Source organism: Sphaeramia orbicularis, chromosome 22 (genome assembly GCF_902148855.1).
Source record: "Sphaeramia orbicularis chromosome 22, fSphaOr1.1, whole genome shotgun sequence".
Classification (NCBI taxonomy): domain Eukaryota; kingdom Metazoa; phylum Chordata; class Actinopteri; order Kurtiformes; family Apogonidae; genus Sphaeramia; species Sphaeramia orbicularis.
Window position 1 is genome coordinate 49,902,231 of NC_043978.1, and position 18,635 is coordinate 49,920,865.

General features: G+C 30.5%; 1 protein-coding gene across 1 annotated transcript in view; it reads right to left on the bottom strand.

Moving 5' to 3' along the window:
* pld1a (phospholipase D1a) overlaps positions 1 to 18,635 on the bottom strand; it is a 98,022-nt gene that overhangs the window by 22,809 nt on the left and 56,578 nt on the right. The window contains exons 13-16 of the mRNA XM_030127524.1: positions 8,945 to 9,055; positions 7,048 to 7,233; positions 2,947 to 3,160; positions 1,309 to 1,437 (exon numbers count right to left, since the gene is read on the bottom strand). Coding sequence (XP_029983384.1) covers positions 1,309 to 1,437; positions 2,947 to 3,160; positions 7,048 to 7,233; positions 8,945 to 9,055 — 640 coding nt within the window. The remainder of the gene's footprint in view (positions 1 to 1,308; positions 1,438 to 2,946; positions 3,161 to 7,047; positions 7,234 to 8,944; positions 9,056 to 18,635) is intronic.

Genomic DNA, 18,635 nt, shown 5'->3' on the forward strand with positions numbered 1-18,635 from the left:
GTTTAACCCAGTGGCGGCTGGTGAAATTATTTTTTGGTAGGACGTAGTATGCAAGTCAGTTTTTGTCAGTCAGTCACTATTACCACACATCATCACTAGGATAAAGCACACACACTATTTACAAATATTAATTTAACCCATAAGGACCCACTGTTACTTTTGTGGCCGTTCCCAAAACAATTTTTCTCTCTATTTAACCTTCCTGCATCTTATCTAAAGAAATCTTACCAAGATAATTTTCACTTGTTCCATTGGCAGATTTTTTTTGCTTAATTCAAGATTTTTTTTTGCTTAATTCAATTTAATTCACTCTGTAGGTGATTATGTCTTATTTTAAAGGTGCGGGAGACTTTCATGACCAATTTTTCATCAAATCTGTAAAACCTCATATATATATATATATATATATATATATATATATATATATATATATGTGTGTGTGTGTGTGTGTGTGTGTGTGTATATATATATATATATATATATGTGTGTGTGTGTGTGTGTGTGTGTATATATATATATATATATATACACACACACACACACACACACACACACACACACACACACATACAGGGTGGGGAAGCAAAATTTACAATGAACATTTAGTTGTTTTTTCTCAGCAGGCACTACGTCAGTTGTTTTGAAACCAAACATATATTGATGTCATAATCATACCTAACACTATTATCTATAACTTTTCAGAAACTTTTGCCCATATGAGTAATCAGGAAAGTAAACGTCAAAGAGTGTATGATTTGCTGAATGCACTCGTCACACCAAAGGAGAGTATAAATTTGCGCCTTTTGTGATTAGGCCTCCTGTGAATGGGCTTGTCATTTCTAACAAGTTGACCCTAGAAAAAAAGGCTGGGAAACAGTCACATTATGTCTAGAAGTTGGTTATATATTTTTTTTAATGCAAGGAACTTCAAAAGCGACAGGAAAAGTCATGGGAGGAGGATTAGCAGTATGTAGGGGATTGTGGACCTGCCAAAAGGAGAAATTTGTCGCAATATAATTAAGACCTGAAACACCCAGAACATGAACTGGCTTTTAATACAAGTGTGTGACTTTGATTTGTTTTTTGTTTTTTTGTCTGGTTGTGTTTTTAGATACTATTCATCCTTATCTATTTTTATTAGTTTTAATATATCTTGTATCTCTATATATTTTGGCAAGTTTTATCATATTTTGTATTTTTACCCATATTTTTTTTTTACAGCACTTGGGGCACTTCATGTTGTTGTAAATGTGCTATAGAAATAAACTTGACTTGTGGGTATTTGATTCTGGTGTGTGTGAACCGCACCGTCAAAAGGTTTCTCCAGTTGGATCCAGTCCTTGTAGACGAAGTTGCAGTAATCTTTTCCGTGCCAGAAGCGTGTGTTGCCCTGTAACTCTCCCACTCCGGTCTTCAGGCTTTTCACTGACCCACTCCCTGAAGCAACAGGACGATGATGTTAGAAATATGAACCCTTGAATGTAAGAAACTCAGCCTGACCTCATGTTCTCACACTGATTCTCCTATGTCATTAGCCCCATAGCATAACTGCCAGTCATACACTATATGGACAAAAGTATGTGGACACGTTGAATTCAGGTGTTTGATAAATGTGTATGATAAATATCACTGCATTGAGTAGTTTGGTTTAAATTGTTATATTTACTTCCAAAATACCTCAGAGATGGTTTTTAATTAATTTCTCTCAGTGATTTTTTTAATTTTCTTTTTTATCCATGACTAGGATTTTAAATGTTCTAACTCTAAATTTCCATAATATTTTTTGTGCTCTGACTGTAAATAATAATTTTCTAACACAACTAACCATCTACTTTCTTCACATCTCACTTAGGAAGAAAAATATCCCATCCCATATAAAATATATGGACAAAAATATTGGGACACATCATGTCTACAGCTGTAAGTTGACCTGTTCATGCTCATTTGAGATGTAAACATCTCATTGGGTTGTTATTAAATGAGTTATACTTCGTCCCACTCCTTTTCAAATGTGCAAATGAAGTCATACTTTGCTTGCATGTATATGTTTAAGTTTTTTTTTTTTTCTTTTCCATGATTTCTTACTATCTGTTTTATTTCTAAGGACTAAATAAGATTACTTTGTGTTGTTGCATATTCGAAATAAACTAAACTAAAAACAAAAACAAAACAAAAAGAACATCAATATTAATAATCAATATGATATTTATCACACTATAAAACAGCGGTTCCCAACCTTTTTTGGCTCGTGACCCCATTTTAACGTCACAAATTTCTGGTGATCCCAGTCATTTTTTTGCTAAAATAATTTTTTTTAATCATATACTAGTTTGCTATACTGTGTTGCAAATAAATGTTAATTTTAGATGACATTTAGGCTATATAATGTCCATTATTATGGATGGAGGCAGAAAAGCCAGGTGTAGATTACTGCACAAAGTGAGAATTTGATTTTCCTTGGTCAGGATATGTCCAGTCAGTCCAGCTTGGATTTACAAGGAGGACAATTAATACTGAACAAACAAGAAGTCAAACTATGAATTATGGAAGAGCTGCAGCATCTGAAACCGACCACAATGAACATTTGACAGATAAACAGAACCACAGTGCTGCAGTTTCAGCTTCAGAGTTTGTCATGTCTTTTATGGATTGTGATTGTCTCCCTCAACTCAACATATATTTTTTATTAATACATTTTTTATTAATTTTTTTTTTTATTTTTATCAATTACAAGAAATTTCAGGCGACCCCACATGGGGTCCCGACCCCAAGGTTGAAAAACACTGCTATAAAACTATATTATGTCATTCGTCATTGTTTTGTAGCCCAGACCCCTGTTAGAAAAGAAATACCTGAATTCAGTGTGTCCATATACTTTTGTCCATCTAATGTATGACTTAGGCAGTTATTCTATGAGGTCGACGTTTTGATGGTTCACAGACTCACCTGCACTGTCCACGCTGCTGACGCTGTCCGCGTGCTGCAGAGTGTGTTTGTGCAGGTGTCTGTACAGGCTGAAGCGGGCCTTCCTGCTGCGTCCGATGCCCTTCAGTTTGGGTAATTCCACTGGGTCGCTGGGTGGTGTTCCTCGCCCGTTGCTCTGGGAAACACCATCTGCAGAGGACACACCCTTACTGGACGGAGTATTGGTGAAGCCGGCCTTGGAACATGAACACAGAGGGAGAGGAGTTCAGTGACCTGTGATTCAAGTCCACAGTTCTTATAGTTTTGACATTTTTACTGAGTATTTCAGTTTGGGTTTGGATTTCAGTTTAGATTAATAGAAGCATAAGTGGTTATTAGTTTTTTAAGTGTTTTGAGGATTTGATTAGTTTATATTTAGTTTGAGTTTTTCATGTTAGTCCCCTTTTTGTGCACAGCTTTTTTTTTATCTTTTACACAATAAACCTTTTATGTAATTTAAACAAAGCTGATTTTACCTGCTCTTTGTTCATTGTGGTATTTATTTAATTGTTGTTTTTTGGAGAAAGGTCCTCATTGCACGCAACTTCTTTTGAGCCGCGTTATTATTTCTTCACGCTTTAATGCAGAAACCCGGTCGAAATCTTAAACACGACACGAAACTTCAGGCTTTATTGGATTCTGTCAGTTTCTCAATATAATGCTGAATATTTACTGTTATTTGCAGTTTAAGTTTTATGTTTTTCTCCTGATCTTGCACTCCAGTGATGGCAGTCTGTCATCACCTGAGGGGGAGACGCTATTGGAAAATGTAAAAGTTTAATATTAAACCTGCTGTTACTCTGAGACAATTTACAACCAGTACAACATATTCACTCCTGATGCAGACACACTCGTCCTCTTTTAAGCTCATAGGACTCCTACAGCCCAGTGATTTATAGGATCTGAACTAAGAGCCGGGAGTTCCATCTTAACCATTAAACCCAATATTAAATCAGAGCAGACATTTCTATTCGAATGCAAAAACCTCACATTTACATCACTGTCTTTCGCACAATTTCCTCTAAACCTGCATACATTTATATCAGTATGTTCAGCCAAGTCTCCTCTGATTAACTGAGGAGAGATTACAGTGATAGGCAACTGTCTGACGACTACCTTAAACCAAATTTGAGTCACTTAGCCTGTTTACGTGTAAAAATCACATCTAATGCATTTATATGCACTTAAGAAATGCGATAATTGAAAAACCCTGAATTAGATGCTTCAATCCATTTTGGGATTTCTTTCAGAGTACGTACGTACGTAGTGATGGTAGACTTAAAATTCCTGTTATTGTCTTCCGTTCACGTTTGACTATGTAACTTCCATTCTGTACGATTTTAATCAGGTTTACACATGTGCAGATGTAAAAAGAACTAAATAAATCAGATTAAGTTGTATACATGCAGGAGGACATCAAATTATTGGGGAGAAATCCAGGTGTTTTAATGTAATTTCTCATAATCAGATTACTGCTGTGTTCTAATAAAACATATCAGATTATTCTGTTTACATGATCACTTGAATAATGTGATAACTCCAGAGATCGGGTAATGATCGGAGTATTGGTGTGCATGTAAACAGGCTCAGTCTCATACTTAGTTACTGGTTGCTATGATGGGCATGAAACTCCAGAGGTGAATGGGACTATGAATCTACGGATACTGTAGAGGTAAAACTGCAACAAACAGTAGGCACAGTAAATATCTCTGACATCCACTAATTAACTATAATAACCCTAACTGAGTCTACATGAAAATATATTGATTGTAAAGTCCTTGTTAATAGTGCAGCATATTTTTGTGTAGGTTTTGTAGGTGGATTTATGTACTTTTAGAGAGCTGAACTGATTAAGCAACTCAAATCGATTAAAAAAAATTATTCGATTACAATCTTTATACCGTTGTCATTGTCGTTATAATTACGGAAGCCGAGAACGGCCGTGGATTTACATATTATTTTATGGTTGTTACCTTGTGATACTGAATTAATTAATGAAAGTGCATATAAATATTATAGTTCATATTAAAAAAGTGTGTGAGGTGACTAAAAAAATGTATGTGAATGGTTTGTATGGATGCTTTGTGTTATTGTAAAAATATAGTGAAAAAAAGTGTGTTAAAGCAAAGAAAGTGGAATTAATTTAATTATTAGTTTGTAAAAACGGGGTGGGAGTCTATAACTTATATTTCTTCCCACTCCTTTTCGAGCGCTGAAAAATTTTGTTTGACCATGTTGCATGGTTCTTTGTTATCTGATTCTATGTGCTCAAAATAAAACTACACCAACTAACTACCTTATCACGAGATAACAAAGGTCGTTTTCTTGTGATAACTAATTAATTTATTTTAGTATTTTGTGATAGAGAACCATATACAGAATTCAGGTACCACATCCTCTACCTCGCAGCCTTCAAGAGCTGCCGCTGACATGTGGAGGACAGAACAGAACACACATTCAACAACAACTTGCAGCAAGTTACAGTAACTACGAGAAAATGAACAAACAAAAATCGTTTTCTTGTGATTAACAAAATAGATTAATTCATTATCTTGAGATAACAAAGTTCGTTTTCTCGACCATAAAATGATAGGTAAATCCACGGCCCTTCTCGGCTTCCATAGTTATTTGTATATAGATATTTGTTAATATATCCTTTTCGGCTAAAATTTACTTAGGGGGTCAAATGAGTGGCCATTTTCATCAAAAAAAAAAAAGTTGTAAGAAATGCATAGAACTGTGTTGAAATAATGCTAGTACATTTGTGCACAGACTACTGATATTATTTGACAGTGGAAGCTATATTTTCGGAAATACTGGATTTTGAATAGCACGTGTATGTGAAAACTTTTGCTGGTGGACGGACGTGACATTACCCATGATGCTCTGGTCAGTACCAGTACTTTATTGGGAATAAACTTATATACTTACTATTGCTAATTCTCCCCTTATTCATAAATGTTAGTATTGTGGATCTAAAACAATAACAGCTGACACAAAAACACAAAATGTGTCAGTGGACGGATGTGACATGGTTGTTGTGGATCCCATCATACTGATGCTCTGCAGCCATGTCAGCGTTTACACTAATGATCCCTGTGCAAAAACTAGGATCAGAATTATTTATTGTGTAGTTTATCATCATACTAAAGAGGAAATAACAATATAGAATTGTTATTTCTTTATAAAAATGCTTATTATTAGAAAACTGTTGATTTAAAAAGTGACGTGTGACATTCTTCATGTATGTATTGGCGTAACATAAGCAGGATGGATCAGCACCATACTCCAGATTGAACCTGTAAAAATAAAACATGTGATATGTAGGAGAGAATCTTGTAAGAAAAACTGGGGAATCTAAAAGAATGGAATATTTGTTTTTCAGGTAAATTCAGTTCAAATATAACTTGGCCATTAGTGACATGAAAATATAGCATTAATTGTGCTGAAATTGGACATTTTTGAGCTGAAAACAGTTCATATGACCATCAACATGTTACAACAGAACTGAAATCCTGTACATTTGCATAACTTACATTTACCAACACAAAGTTCCTTTGGGGATTCACTTATATTGATTTCTTATGCACAAAGACAGAAGCAAATTTTAGCCGTTTTACATTTATACTTTTCGCAGTTGTTGCTTCAGGGACAAGTTGTCATTTTCAGACATGTCTTTTTCACATTTTTGCTTTTTTTTTTTTTTTTTTGCCGATTCAAATTGTTTAATCGAATTGAAGAAAATACAGGAATGGATCGATTAATCCATTACAAAAATAACTGATTGATGCAGCTCTATACTTTTGTATTTTAGACGTCCAAATAAAGGTACCTATTCAATAAAATGTGTGTAGATGCTGTTATATTCTGTATTTATGCACAGTAACTGTAGGATGTAACTCAGCCCTACACCATCCTTCCAGGCAGATGTGTGAATGTGAATAATAATGTTCTATTTTATTCCTGGTTCCTTTCCTTTTCGTCCTTTTCTCCACAGTCCAACCATTTGTCATGAGGCGGTACCTGCATGTATTGCTCCATATTGGGTTTTAGGAGTTCTGTGTGTATTTGTGTGGTTCTGACCTGCTCCAGAGCCACAGATCGCGTCACGCTGCCCACATCCGTCAACCGGTGCTCTCTGTCATCCCATCGACCGTACGCCAAGTCGATCCCACCCACAAATGCCACTGATTGGTCAATGACAACAATCTTCTCGTGATGTGCCCACAGATAGACAGAGGAGGAGACGTGGTCCGGGTGACGCATCACCTGAACATACAGGACGCAGAAAACATCAACAACACTGGAAACAGATTCCAGACGTTACAAGGTTACTTTATTTGAACCCGTGGGTAGATTTGTTTTGCAGTCGAGGTGATTGCTTTGGCATTACAGCAAGACATACAAGACATACATTGAACATGTTAGGCAGGTACTTGATCAAGCTTACAGAAAGGACAAAAAGACAGGACAAAAAGTGCTCAGAGTTCCACCATTCATCAGTATAGCAGCATGGATAAATAAAAGAATAAAATAAATAAATAAGATCAAATAAATAAAAAATAAGATGCAATAAAACACAAAAAAACCTCAGAAGATAAAAACAGTCTGGGATAAAAACCAGGATAAGAACATAAAATGTTAAAATTTTAAAATTTGGAGTCACAATAATAATAAATAGAGCAAAGAAACAGAATAAATAACTAAAAATAAGTTAATAAAGTGCAATGTCACTATTTCTTCTTGAGCTCTGTGACGGCAACAGGAACACAGCTGTTTTTATAACGCTGTGTCCTGCACCTTGGGAATAAAAACCTCCGTCCAGAGGAAAGGAGCTGAAATTCACCTCGTAAAGGATGGGAGTCATTATTAAGGCAAGGCAAGGCAGCTTTATTTCTATAGCACATTTCACGTACGAAGTGCTTTACATAAAACATTAAAAGCATTACAGCAGAAGGCATGAGAAAAACAAACAAACAAACAAACAAACAAACAAAAATCAGATAAATAGGTAAAACAGATAAACAGATAAAAGAGACAAGCAGATTAAACAGATAAAAACTTTTGGCTTAAAAGGAACAGTGCAGATCTGAACTGATGAATATAAACTCTATTCAAATGCAGCTGAGAACAGGTGGGTCTGTAACCTGGATTTAAATAAACTGAGTGTTTCAGCTGATCTGAGGTTTTCTGGGAGTTTGTTCCAGACATGTGGAGCGTAGAAGCTGAATGCAGCTTCTCCGTGTCTGGTTCTGACTCTGGGAACTGACAACAGACCAGATCCAGATGACCTGAGGGGTCTGGTGGGTTCATACTGGGTCAGGAGGTCACTGATGTAGTTTGGTCCTAAACCATTCAGAACTTTATAGACCAGCAACAGAACTTTAAAGTCTATCCTCTGACGGACAGGCAGCCAGTGGAAGGACCTCAGAGTTGGACTAATGTGGTCCACTTTTCTGGTCTTAGTGAGGACTCTAGCAGCAGAGTTCTGAATGAGCTGCAGTTGTCTAATGGATTTTTTAGGTAGACCTGTTAAGACACTGTTACAATAATCGAGCCGACTGAAGATGAATGCACGGACTAGTTTTTCCAGGTCCTGCTGAGACATCAGATCTTTTATCCTTGAGATGTTCTTAAGGTGATAGTAGGCTGATTTTGTGACTGCCTTGATGTGTTTTTCAAAATTTAGCTCAGAGTCCATCACTACACCCAGATTTCTGGCCTGGTTGGTGGTTTTCAGGTCTATAAACTAAGATATAGACTGATTAAGAATTGATGAAACCGTCCTCTGGACCTGTTTAGTTTACAGGAAGGCGGGACAAGACTGGGACTCACCAATCAGGCGACTGGACCATCTAACTATTTGATTCAGTGAATTTCTCTCTGCAACTGAGGTCTGACCGAACCATGCCACAACTGTCAGTTAGGTTGGGAAAACATAAACTGGTGTATCTTTTCATAGTTAAAACCCTGCTGGTACCTTGATGTTGGGGTGCAGGTGCATCAGAGTCCTCTTGCTATAGCCTGAGTTGATGCCCAGGGCAAGTTCCACCTCCTTATACAACATCACAAAGATGTGTACTCCTTGTTGCTGTGGACACATGGAAAGTCAATTCTATATGAGTGATCTAATTACTGAAGATCAATACATCAGTACAAGTGCATGATCAAATATTTATTTGGATTCAACATTATGACTCAAACAATCCTTAAACAGTATATTTCAGTGTCAGTATATAAAGACTGCTTTGACAGTCATTAAATATGGAAATGTGGCTGTAGAACCCCAAAGCAGAAGAAACTGGGACATCATGTTAAATAAAAATAGATTTTTTTAAGACCAACACTTGTTTCAATTTTTGATTCCTTCAACTCATTACAAAAAAAAAAAAATCTGGTTAAATCTTTAACATTTTGTAACACTTAAAATAAATCCTAGGACTAAAGACAGCAAGTGATGAAGGGTTTCAACTTCATTTTGTCTCATTTTTCCTGTAAACAAATCTTCAGGTATGAAACAGTCCAGGGGTTGTTTTGTTTGTTTGTTTTTGTGTTTCAAAATGTTCCACATCACATCAGGCCAGTCCAGGACCAGAACCCTCCTCTTCCTCAGCCAGACCTCTGTGACTCTTTGTGGAAAGTTTACAGTGTTTTGACTAATGTGTTTACAGTGTTTTTACTAATGTGTTTAAAGTGTTTTTACTAATGTGTTTAAAGTGTTTTTACTATTGTGTTTAAAGTGTTTTTACTATTGTGTTTAAAGTGTTTTTACTATTGTGTTTAAAGTGTTTTTACTATTGTGTTTAAAGTGTTTTAACTATTGTGTTTAAGTTATTTTTTACTATTGTGTTTACAGTGTTTTTACTATTGTGTTTAAAGTGTTTTTACTATTGTGTTTAAAGCGTTTTTACTATTGTGTTTAAAGCGTTTTTACTATTGTGTTTAAAGCGTTTTTACTATTGTGTTTAAAGCGTTTTTACTATTGTGTTTAAAGTGTTTTTACTATTGTGTTTAAAGTGTTTTTACTATTGTGTTTAAAGTGTTTTTACTATTGTGTTTAAAGTGTTTTTACTTTTGTGTTTAAGTTTTTTCTTTACTATTGTGTTTAAAGTGTTTTTACTATTGTGTTTAAAGTGTTTTAACTATTGTGTTTAAGTTATTTTTTACTATTGTGTTTACAGTGTTTTTACTATTGTGTTTAAAGTGTTTTTACTATTGTGTTTAAAGTGTTTTTACTATTGTGTTTAAAGTGTTTTTACTATTGTGTTTAAAGCGTTTTTACTATTGTGTTTAAAGCGTTTTTACTATTGTGTTTAAAGTGTTTTTACTATTGTGTTTAAAGTGTTTTTACTATTGTGTTTAAAGTGTTTTTACTATTGTGTTTAAAGTGTTTTTACTATTGTGTTTAAAGTGTTCTTACTATTGTGTTTAAAGCGTTTTTACTATTGTGTTTAAAGTGTTTTTACTTTTGTGTTTAAGTTTTTTCTTTACTATTGTGTTTAAAGTGTTTTTACTATTGTGTTTAAAGTGTTTTAACTATTGTGTTTAAGTTATTTTTTACTATTGTGTTTACAGTGTTTTTACTATTGTGTTTAAAGTGTTTTTACTATTGTGTTTAAAGTGTTTTTACTATTGTGTTTAAAGTGTTTTTACTATTGTGTTTAAAGTGTTTTTACTATTGTGTTTAAAGTGTTTTTACTTTTGTGTTTAAGTTTTTTCTTTACTATTGTGTTTAAAGTGTTTTTACTATTGTGTTTAAAGTGTTTTTACTATTGTGTTTAAAGTGTTTTTACTTTTGTGTTTAAGTTTTTTCTTTACTATTGTGTTTACAGTGTTTTTACTATTGTGTTTACAGTGTTTTTACTATTGTGTTTGAAGTGTTTTTACTGTTGTGTTTACAGTGTTTTTACTATTGTGTTTAAAGTGTTTTTACTATTGTGTTTACAGTGTTTTTACTGTTGTGTTTAAAGTGTTTTTACTATTGTGTTTACAGTGTTTTTACTGTTGTGTTTAAAGTGTTTTTACTATTGTGTTTACAGTGTTTTTACTATTGTGTTTACAGTGTTTTTACTGTTGTGTTTACAGTGTTTTTACTATTGTGTTTAAAGTGTTTTTACTATTGTGTTTACAGTGTTTTTACTGTTGTGTTTACAGTGTTTTTACTATTGTGTTTAAAGTGTTTTTACTATTGTGTTTACAGTGTTTTTACTGTTGTGTTTAAAGTGTTTTTACTATTGTGTTTAAAGTGTTTTTACTATTGTGTTTACAGTGTTTTTACTGTTGTATTTAAAGTGTTTTTACTATTGTGTTTAAAGTGTTTTTACTATTGTGTTTACAGTGTTTTTACTGTTGTGTTTACAGTGTTTTTACTATTGTGTTTAAAGTGTTTTTACTATTGTGTTTACAGTGTTTTTACTATTGTGTTTACAGTGTTTTTACTATTGTGTTTAAAGTGTTTTTACTATTGTGTTTACAGTGTTTTTACTATTGTGTTTAAAGTGTTTTTACTATTGTGTTTACAGTGTTTTTACTGTTGTGTTTACAGTGTTTTTACTATTGTGTTTAAAGTGTTTTTACTATTGTGTTTACAGTGTTTTTACTGTTGTGTTTAAAGTGTTTTTACTATTGTGTTTAAAGTGTTTTTACTATTGTGTTTACAGTGTTTTTACTATTGTGTTTACAGTGTTTTTACTGTTGTGTTTACAGTGTTTTTACTATTGTGTTTAAAGTGTTTTTACTATTGTGTTTACAGTGTTTTTACTGTTGTGTTTACAGTGTTTTTACTATTGTGTTTACAGTGTTTTTACTGTTGTATTTAAAGTGTTTTTACTATTGTGTTTAAAGTGTTTTTACTATTGTGTTTACAGTGTTTTTACTGTTGTGTTTACAGTGTTTTTACTATTGTGTTTAAAGTGTTTTTACTATTGTGTTTACAGTGTTTTTACTATTGTGTTTAAAGTGTTTTTACTATTGTGTTTACAGTGTTTTTACTATTGTGTTTAAAGTGTTTTTACTATTGTGTTTACAGTGTTTTTACTGTTGTGTTTACAGTGTTTTTACTATTGTGTTTAAAGTGTTTTTACTATTGTGTTTACAGTGTTTTTACTGTTGTATTTAAAGTGTTTTTACTATTGTGTTTAAAGTGTTTTTACTATTGTGTTTACAGTGTTTTTACTGTTGTGTTTACAGTGTTTTTACTATTGTGTTTAAAGTGTTTTTACTATTGTGTTTACAGTGTTTTTACTGTTGTGTTTACAGTGTTTTTACTATTGTGTTTAAAGTCTTTTTACTATTGTGTTTACAGTGTTTTTACTGTTGTATTTAAAGTGTTTTTACTATTGTGTTTAAAGTGTTTTTACTATTGTGTTTACAGTGTTTTTACTATTGTGTTTAAAGTGTTTTTACTATTGTGTTTACAGTGTTTTTACTGTTGTGTTTACAGTGTTTTTACTATTGTGTTTAAAGTGTTTTTACTATTGTGTTTACAGTGTTTTACTATTGTGTTTAAAGTGTTTTTACTATTGTGTTTAAAGTGTTTTTACTATTGCGTTTACAGTGTTTTACTGTTGTGTTTACAGTGTTTTTACTATTGTGTTTAAAGTGTTTTTACTATTGTGTTTACAGTGTTTTTACTGTTGTGTTTACAGTGTTTTTACTATTGTGTTTAAAGTCTTTTTACTATTGTGTTTACAGTGTTTTTACTGTTGTATTTAAAGTGTTTTTACTATTGTGTTTAAAGTGTTTTTACTATTGTGTTTACAGTGTTTTTACTATTGTGTTTAAAGTGTTTTTACTATTGTGTTTACAGTGTTTTTACTATTGTGTTTAAAGTGTTTTTACTATTGTGTTTAAAGTGTTTTAACTATTGTGTTTAAGTTATTTTTACTATTGTGTTTACAGTGTTTTTACTGTTGTGTTTAAAGTGTTTTTACTATTGTGTTTAAAGTGTTTTTACTATTGTGTTTAAAGTGTTTTTACTATTGTGTTTAAAGTGTTTTTACTATTGTGTTTAAAGTGTTTTTACTTTTGTGTTTAAGTTTTTTCTTTACTATTGTGTTTAAAGTGTTTTACTATTGTGTTTAAAGTGTTTTTACTATTGTGTTTAAAGTGTTTTTACTTTTGTGTTTAAGTTTTTTCTTTACTATTGTGTTTACAGTGTTTTTACTATTGTGTTTACAGTGTTTTTACTATTGTGTTTGAAGTGTTTTTACTGTTGTGTTTACAGTGTTTTTACTATTGTGTTTAAAGTGTTTTTACTATTGTGTTTACAGTGTTTTTACTGTTGTGTTTAAAGTGTTTTTACTATTGTGTCTACAGTGTTTTTACTGTTGTGTTTAAAGTGTTTTTACTATTGTGTTTAAAGTGTTTTTACTATTGTGTTTACAGTGTTTTTACTGTTGTGTTTAAAGTGTTTTTACTATTGTGTTTAAAGTGTTTTTACTATTGTGTTTACAGTGTTTTTACTGTTGTGTTTAAAGTGTTTTTACTATTGTGTTTAAAGTGTTTTTACTATTGTGTTTACAGTGTTTTTACTATTGTGTTTAAAGTGTTTTTACTATTGTGTTTACAGTGTTTTTACTGTTGTGTTTACAGTGTTTTTACTATTGTGTTTAAAGTGTTTTTACTATTGTGTTTACAGTGTTTTTACTGTTGTGTTTAAAGTGTTTTTACTATTGTGTTTAAAGTGTTTTTACTATTGTGTTTACAGTGTTTTTACTGTTGTATTTAAAGTGTTTTTACTATTGTGTTTAAAGTGTTTTTACTATTGTGTTTACAGTGTTTTTACTGTTGTGTTTACAGTGTTTTTACTATTGTGTTTAAAGTGTTTTTACTATTGTGTTTACAGTGTTTTTACTATTGTGTTTACAGTGTTTTTACTATTGTGTTTACAGTGTTTTTACTATTGTGTTTAAAGTGTTTTTACTATTGTGTTTACAGTGTTTTTACTATTGTGTTTAAAGTGTTTTTACTATTGTGTTTACAGTGTTTTTACTGTTGTGTTTACAGTGTTTTTACTATTGTGTTTAAAGTGTTTTTACTATTGTGTTTACAGTGTTTTTACTATTGTGTTTACAGTGTTTTTACTGTTGTGTTTACAGTGTTTTTACTATTGTGTTTAAAGTGTTTTTACTATTGTGTTTACAGTGTTTTTACTATTGTGTTTACAGTGTTTTTACTATTGTGTTTACAGTGTTTTTACTATTGTGTTTAAAGTGTTTTTACTATTGTGTTTACAGTGTTTTTACTATTGTGTTTACAGTGTTTTTACTGTTGTGTTTAAAGTGTTTTTACTATTGTGTTTAAAGTGTTTTTACTATTGTGTTTACAGTGTTTTTACTATTGTGTTTAAAGTGTTTTTACTATTGTGTTTACAGTGTTTTTACTATTGTGTTTAAAGTGTTTTTACTATTGTGTTTACAGTGTTTTTACTGTTGTGTTTACAGTGTTTTTACTATTGTGTTTAAAGTGTTTTTACTATTGTGTTTACAGTGTTTTTACTGTTGTATTTAAAGTGTTTTTACTATTGTGTTTAAAGTGTTTTTACTATTGTGTTTACAGTGTTTTTACTGTTGTGTTTACAGTGTTTTTACTATTGTGTTTAAAGTGTTTTTACTATTGTGTTTACAGTGTTTTTACTGTTGTGTTTACAGTGTTTTTACTATTGTGTTTAAAGTCTTTTTACTATTGTGTTTACAGTGTTTTTACTGTTGTATTTAAAGTGTTTTTACTATTGTGTTTAAAGTGTTTTTACTATTGTGTTTACAGTGTTTTTACTATTGTGTTTAAAGTGTTTTTACTATTGTGTTTACAGTGTTTTTACTGTTGTGTTTACAGTGTTTTTACTATTGTGTTTAAAGTGTTTTTACTATTGTGTTTACAGTGTTTTTACTGTTGTATTTAAAGTGTTTTTACTATTGTGTTTAAAGTGTTTTTACTATTGCGTTTACAGTGTTTTTACTGTTGTGTTTACAGTGTTTTTACTATTGTGTTTAAAGTGTTTTTACTATTGTGTTTACAGTGTTTTTACTGTTGTGTTTACAGTGTTTTTACTATTGTGTTTAAAGTCTTTTTACTATTGTGTTTACAGTGTTTTTACTGTTGTATTTAAAGTGTTTTTACTATTGTGTTTAAAGTGTTTTTACTATTGTGTTTACAGTGTTTTTACTATTGTGTTTAAAGTGTTTTTACTATTGTGTTTACAGTGTTTTTACTATTGTGTTTAAAGTGTTTTTACTATTGTGTTTAAAGTGTTTTAACTATTGTGTTTAAGTTATTTTTTACTATTGTGTTTACAGTGTTTTTACTATTGTGTTTAAAGTGTTTTTACTATTGTGTTTAAAGTGTTTTTACTATTGTGTTTAAAGTGTTTTTACTATTGTGTTTAAAGTGTTTTTACTATTGTGTTTAAAGTGTTTTTACTTTTGTGTTTAAGTTTTTTCTTTACTATTGTGTTTAAAGTGTTTTTACTATTGTGTTTAAAGTGTTTTTACTATTGTGTTTAAAGTGTTTTTACTTTTGTGTTTAAGTTTTTTCTTTACTATTGTGTTTACAGTGTTTTTACTATTGTGTTTACAGTGTTTTTACTATTGTGTTTGAAGTGTTTTTACTGTTGTGTTTACAGTGTTTTTACTATTGTGTTTAAAGTGTTTTTACTATTGTGTTTACAGTGTTTTTACTGTTGTGTTTAAAGTGTTTTTACTATTGTGTTTACAGTGTTTTTACTGTTGTGTTTAAAGTGTTTTTACTATTGTGTTTAAAGTGTTTTTACTATTGTGTTTACAGTGTTTTTACTGTTGTGTTTAAAGTGTTTTTACTATTGTGTTTAAAGTGTTTTTACTATTGTGTTTACAGTGTTTTTACTGTTGTGTTTAAAGTGTTTTTACTATTGTGTTTAAAGTGTTTTTACTATTGTGTTTACAGTGTTTTTACTATTGTGTTTAAAGTGTTTTTACTATTGTGTTTACAGTGTTTTTACTGTTGTGTTTACAGTGTTTTTACTATTGTGTTTAAAGTGTTTTTACTATTGTGTTTACAGTGTTTTTACTGTTGTGTTTAAAGTGTTTTTACTATTGTGTTTAAAGTGTTTTTACTATTGTGTTTACAGTGTTTTTACTGTTGTATTTAAAGTGTTTTTACTATTGTGTTTAAAGTGTTTTTACTATTGTGTTTACAGTGTTTTTACTGTTGTGTTTACAGTGTTTTTACTATTGTGTTTAAAGTGTTTTTACTATTGTGTTTACAGTGTTTTTACTATTGTGTTTACAGTGTTTTTACTATTGTGTTTACAGTGTTTTTACTATTGTGTTTAAAGTGTTTTTACTATTGTGTTTACAGTGTTTTTACTATTGTGTTTAAAGTGTTTTTACTATTGTGTTTACAGTGTTTTTACTGTTGTGTTTACAGTGTTTTTACTATTGTGTTTAAAGTGTTTTTACTATTGTGTTTACAGTGTTTTTACTATTGTGTTTACAGTGTTTTTACTATTGTGTTTACAGTGTTTTTACTATTGTGTTTAAAGTGTTTTTACTATTGTGTTTACAGTGTTTTTACTATTGTGTTTACAGTGTTTTTACTGTTGTGTTTAAAGTGTTTTTACTATTGTGTTTAAAGTGTTTTTACTATTGTGTTTACAGTGTTTTTACTATTGTGTTTACAGTGTTTTTACTGTTGTGTTTACAGTGTTTTTACTATTGTGTTTAAAGTGTTTTTACTATTGTGTTTACAGTGTTTTTACTGTTGTGTTTACAGTGTTTTTACTATTGTGTTTACAGTGTTTTTACTGTTGTATTTAAAGTGTTTTTACTATTGTGTTTACAGTGTTTTTACTGTTGTGTTTACAGTGTTTTTACTATTGTGTTTAAAGTGTTTTTACTATTGTGTTTACAGTGTTTTTACTATTGTGTTTAAAGTGTTTTTACTATTGTGTTTACAGTGTTTTTACTATTGTGTTTAAAGTGTTTTTACTATTGTGTTTACAGTGTTTTTACTGTTGTGTTTACAGTGTTTTTACTATTGTGTTTAAAGTGTTTTTACTATTGTGTTTACAGTGTTTTTACTGTTGTGTTTAAAGTGTTTTTACTATTGTGTTTAAAGTGTTTTTACTATTGTGTTTACAGTGTTTTTACTGTTGTATTTAAAGTGTTTTTACTATTGTGTTTAAAGTGTTTTTACTATTGTGTTTACAGTGTTTTTACTGTTGTGTTTACAGTGTTTTTACTGTTGTATTTAAAGTGTTTTTACTATTGTGTTTAAAGTGTTTTTACTATTGTGTTTACAGTGTTTTTACTGTTGTGTTTACAGTGTTTTTACTATTGTGTTTAAAGTGTTTTTACTATTGTGTTTACAGTGTTTTTACTATTGTGTTTAAAGTGTTTTTACTATTGTGTTTACAGTGTTTTTACTGTTGTGTTTACAGTGTTTTTACTATTGTGTTTAAAGTGTTTTTACTATTGTGTTTACAGTGTTTTTACTATTGTGTTTACAGTGTTTTTACTATTGTGTTTACAGTGTTTTTACTATTGTGTTTAAAGTGTTTTTACTATTGTGTTTACAGTGTTTTTACTATTGTGTTTACAGTGTTTTTACTGTTGTGTTTAAAGTGTTTTTACTATTGTGTTTAAAGTGTTTTTACTATTGTGTTTACAGTGTTTTTACTATTGTGTTTACAGTGTTTTTACTGTTGTGTTTACAGTGTTTTTACTATTGTGTTTAAAGTGTTTTTACTATTGTGTTTACAGTGTTTTTACTGTTGTGTTTACAGTGTTTTTACTATTGTGTTTACAGTGTTTTTACTGTTGTATTTAAAGTGTTTTTACTATTGTGTTTACAGTGTTTTTACTGTTGTGTTTACAGTGTTTTTACTATTGTGTTTAAAGTGTTTTTACTATTGTGTTTACAGTGTTTTTACTATTGTGTTTAAAGTGTTTTTACTATTGTGTTTACAGTGTTTTTACTATTGTGTTTAAAGTGTTTTTACTATTGTGTTTACAGTGTTTTTACTGTTGTGTTTACAGTGTTTTTACTATTGTGTTTAAAGTGTTTTTACTATTGTGTTTACAGTGTTTTTACTGTTGTATTTAAAGTGTTTTTACTATTGTGTTTAAAGTGTTTTTACTATTGTGTTTACAGTGTTTTTACTGTTGTGTTTACAGTGTTTTTACTATTGTGTTTAAAGTGTTTTTACTATTGTGTTTACAGTGTTTTTACTGTTGTGTTTACAGTGTTTTTACTATTGTGTTTAAAGTCTTTTTACTATTGTGTTTACAGTGTTTTTACTGTTGTATTTAAAGTGTTTTTACTATTGTGTTTAAAGTGTTTTTACTATTGTGTTTACAGTGTTTTTACTATTGTGTTTAAAGTGTTTTTACTATTGTGTTTACAGTGTTTTTACTATTGTGTTTAAAGTGTTTTTACTATTGTGTTTAAAGTGTTTTTACTATTGTGTTTACAGTGTTTTTACTGTTGTGTTTACAGTGTTTTTACTATTGTGTTTAAAGTGTTTTTACTATTGTGTTTACAGTGTTTTTACTATTGTGTTTAAAGTGTTTTTACTATTGTGTTTACAGTGTTTTTACTGTTGTATTTAAAGTGTTTTTACTATTGTGTTTAAAGTGTTTTTACTATTGTGTTTACAGTGTTTTTACTATTGTGTTTACAGTGTTTTTACTATT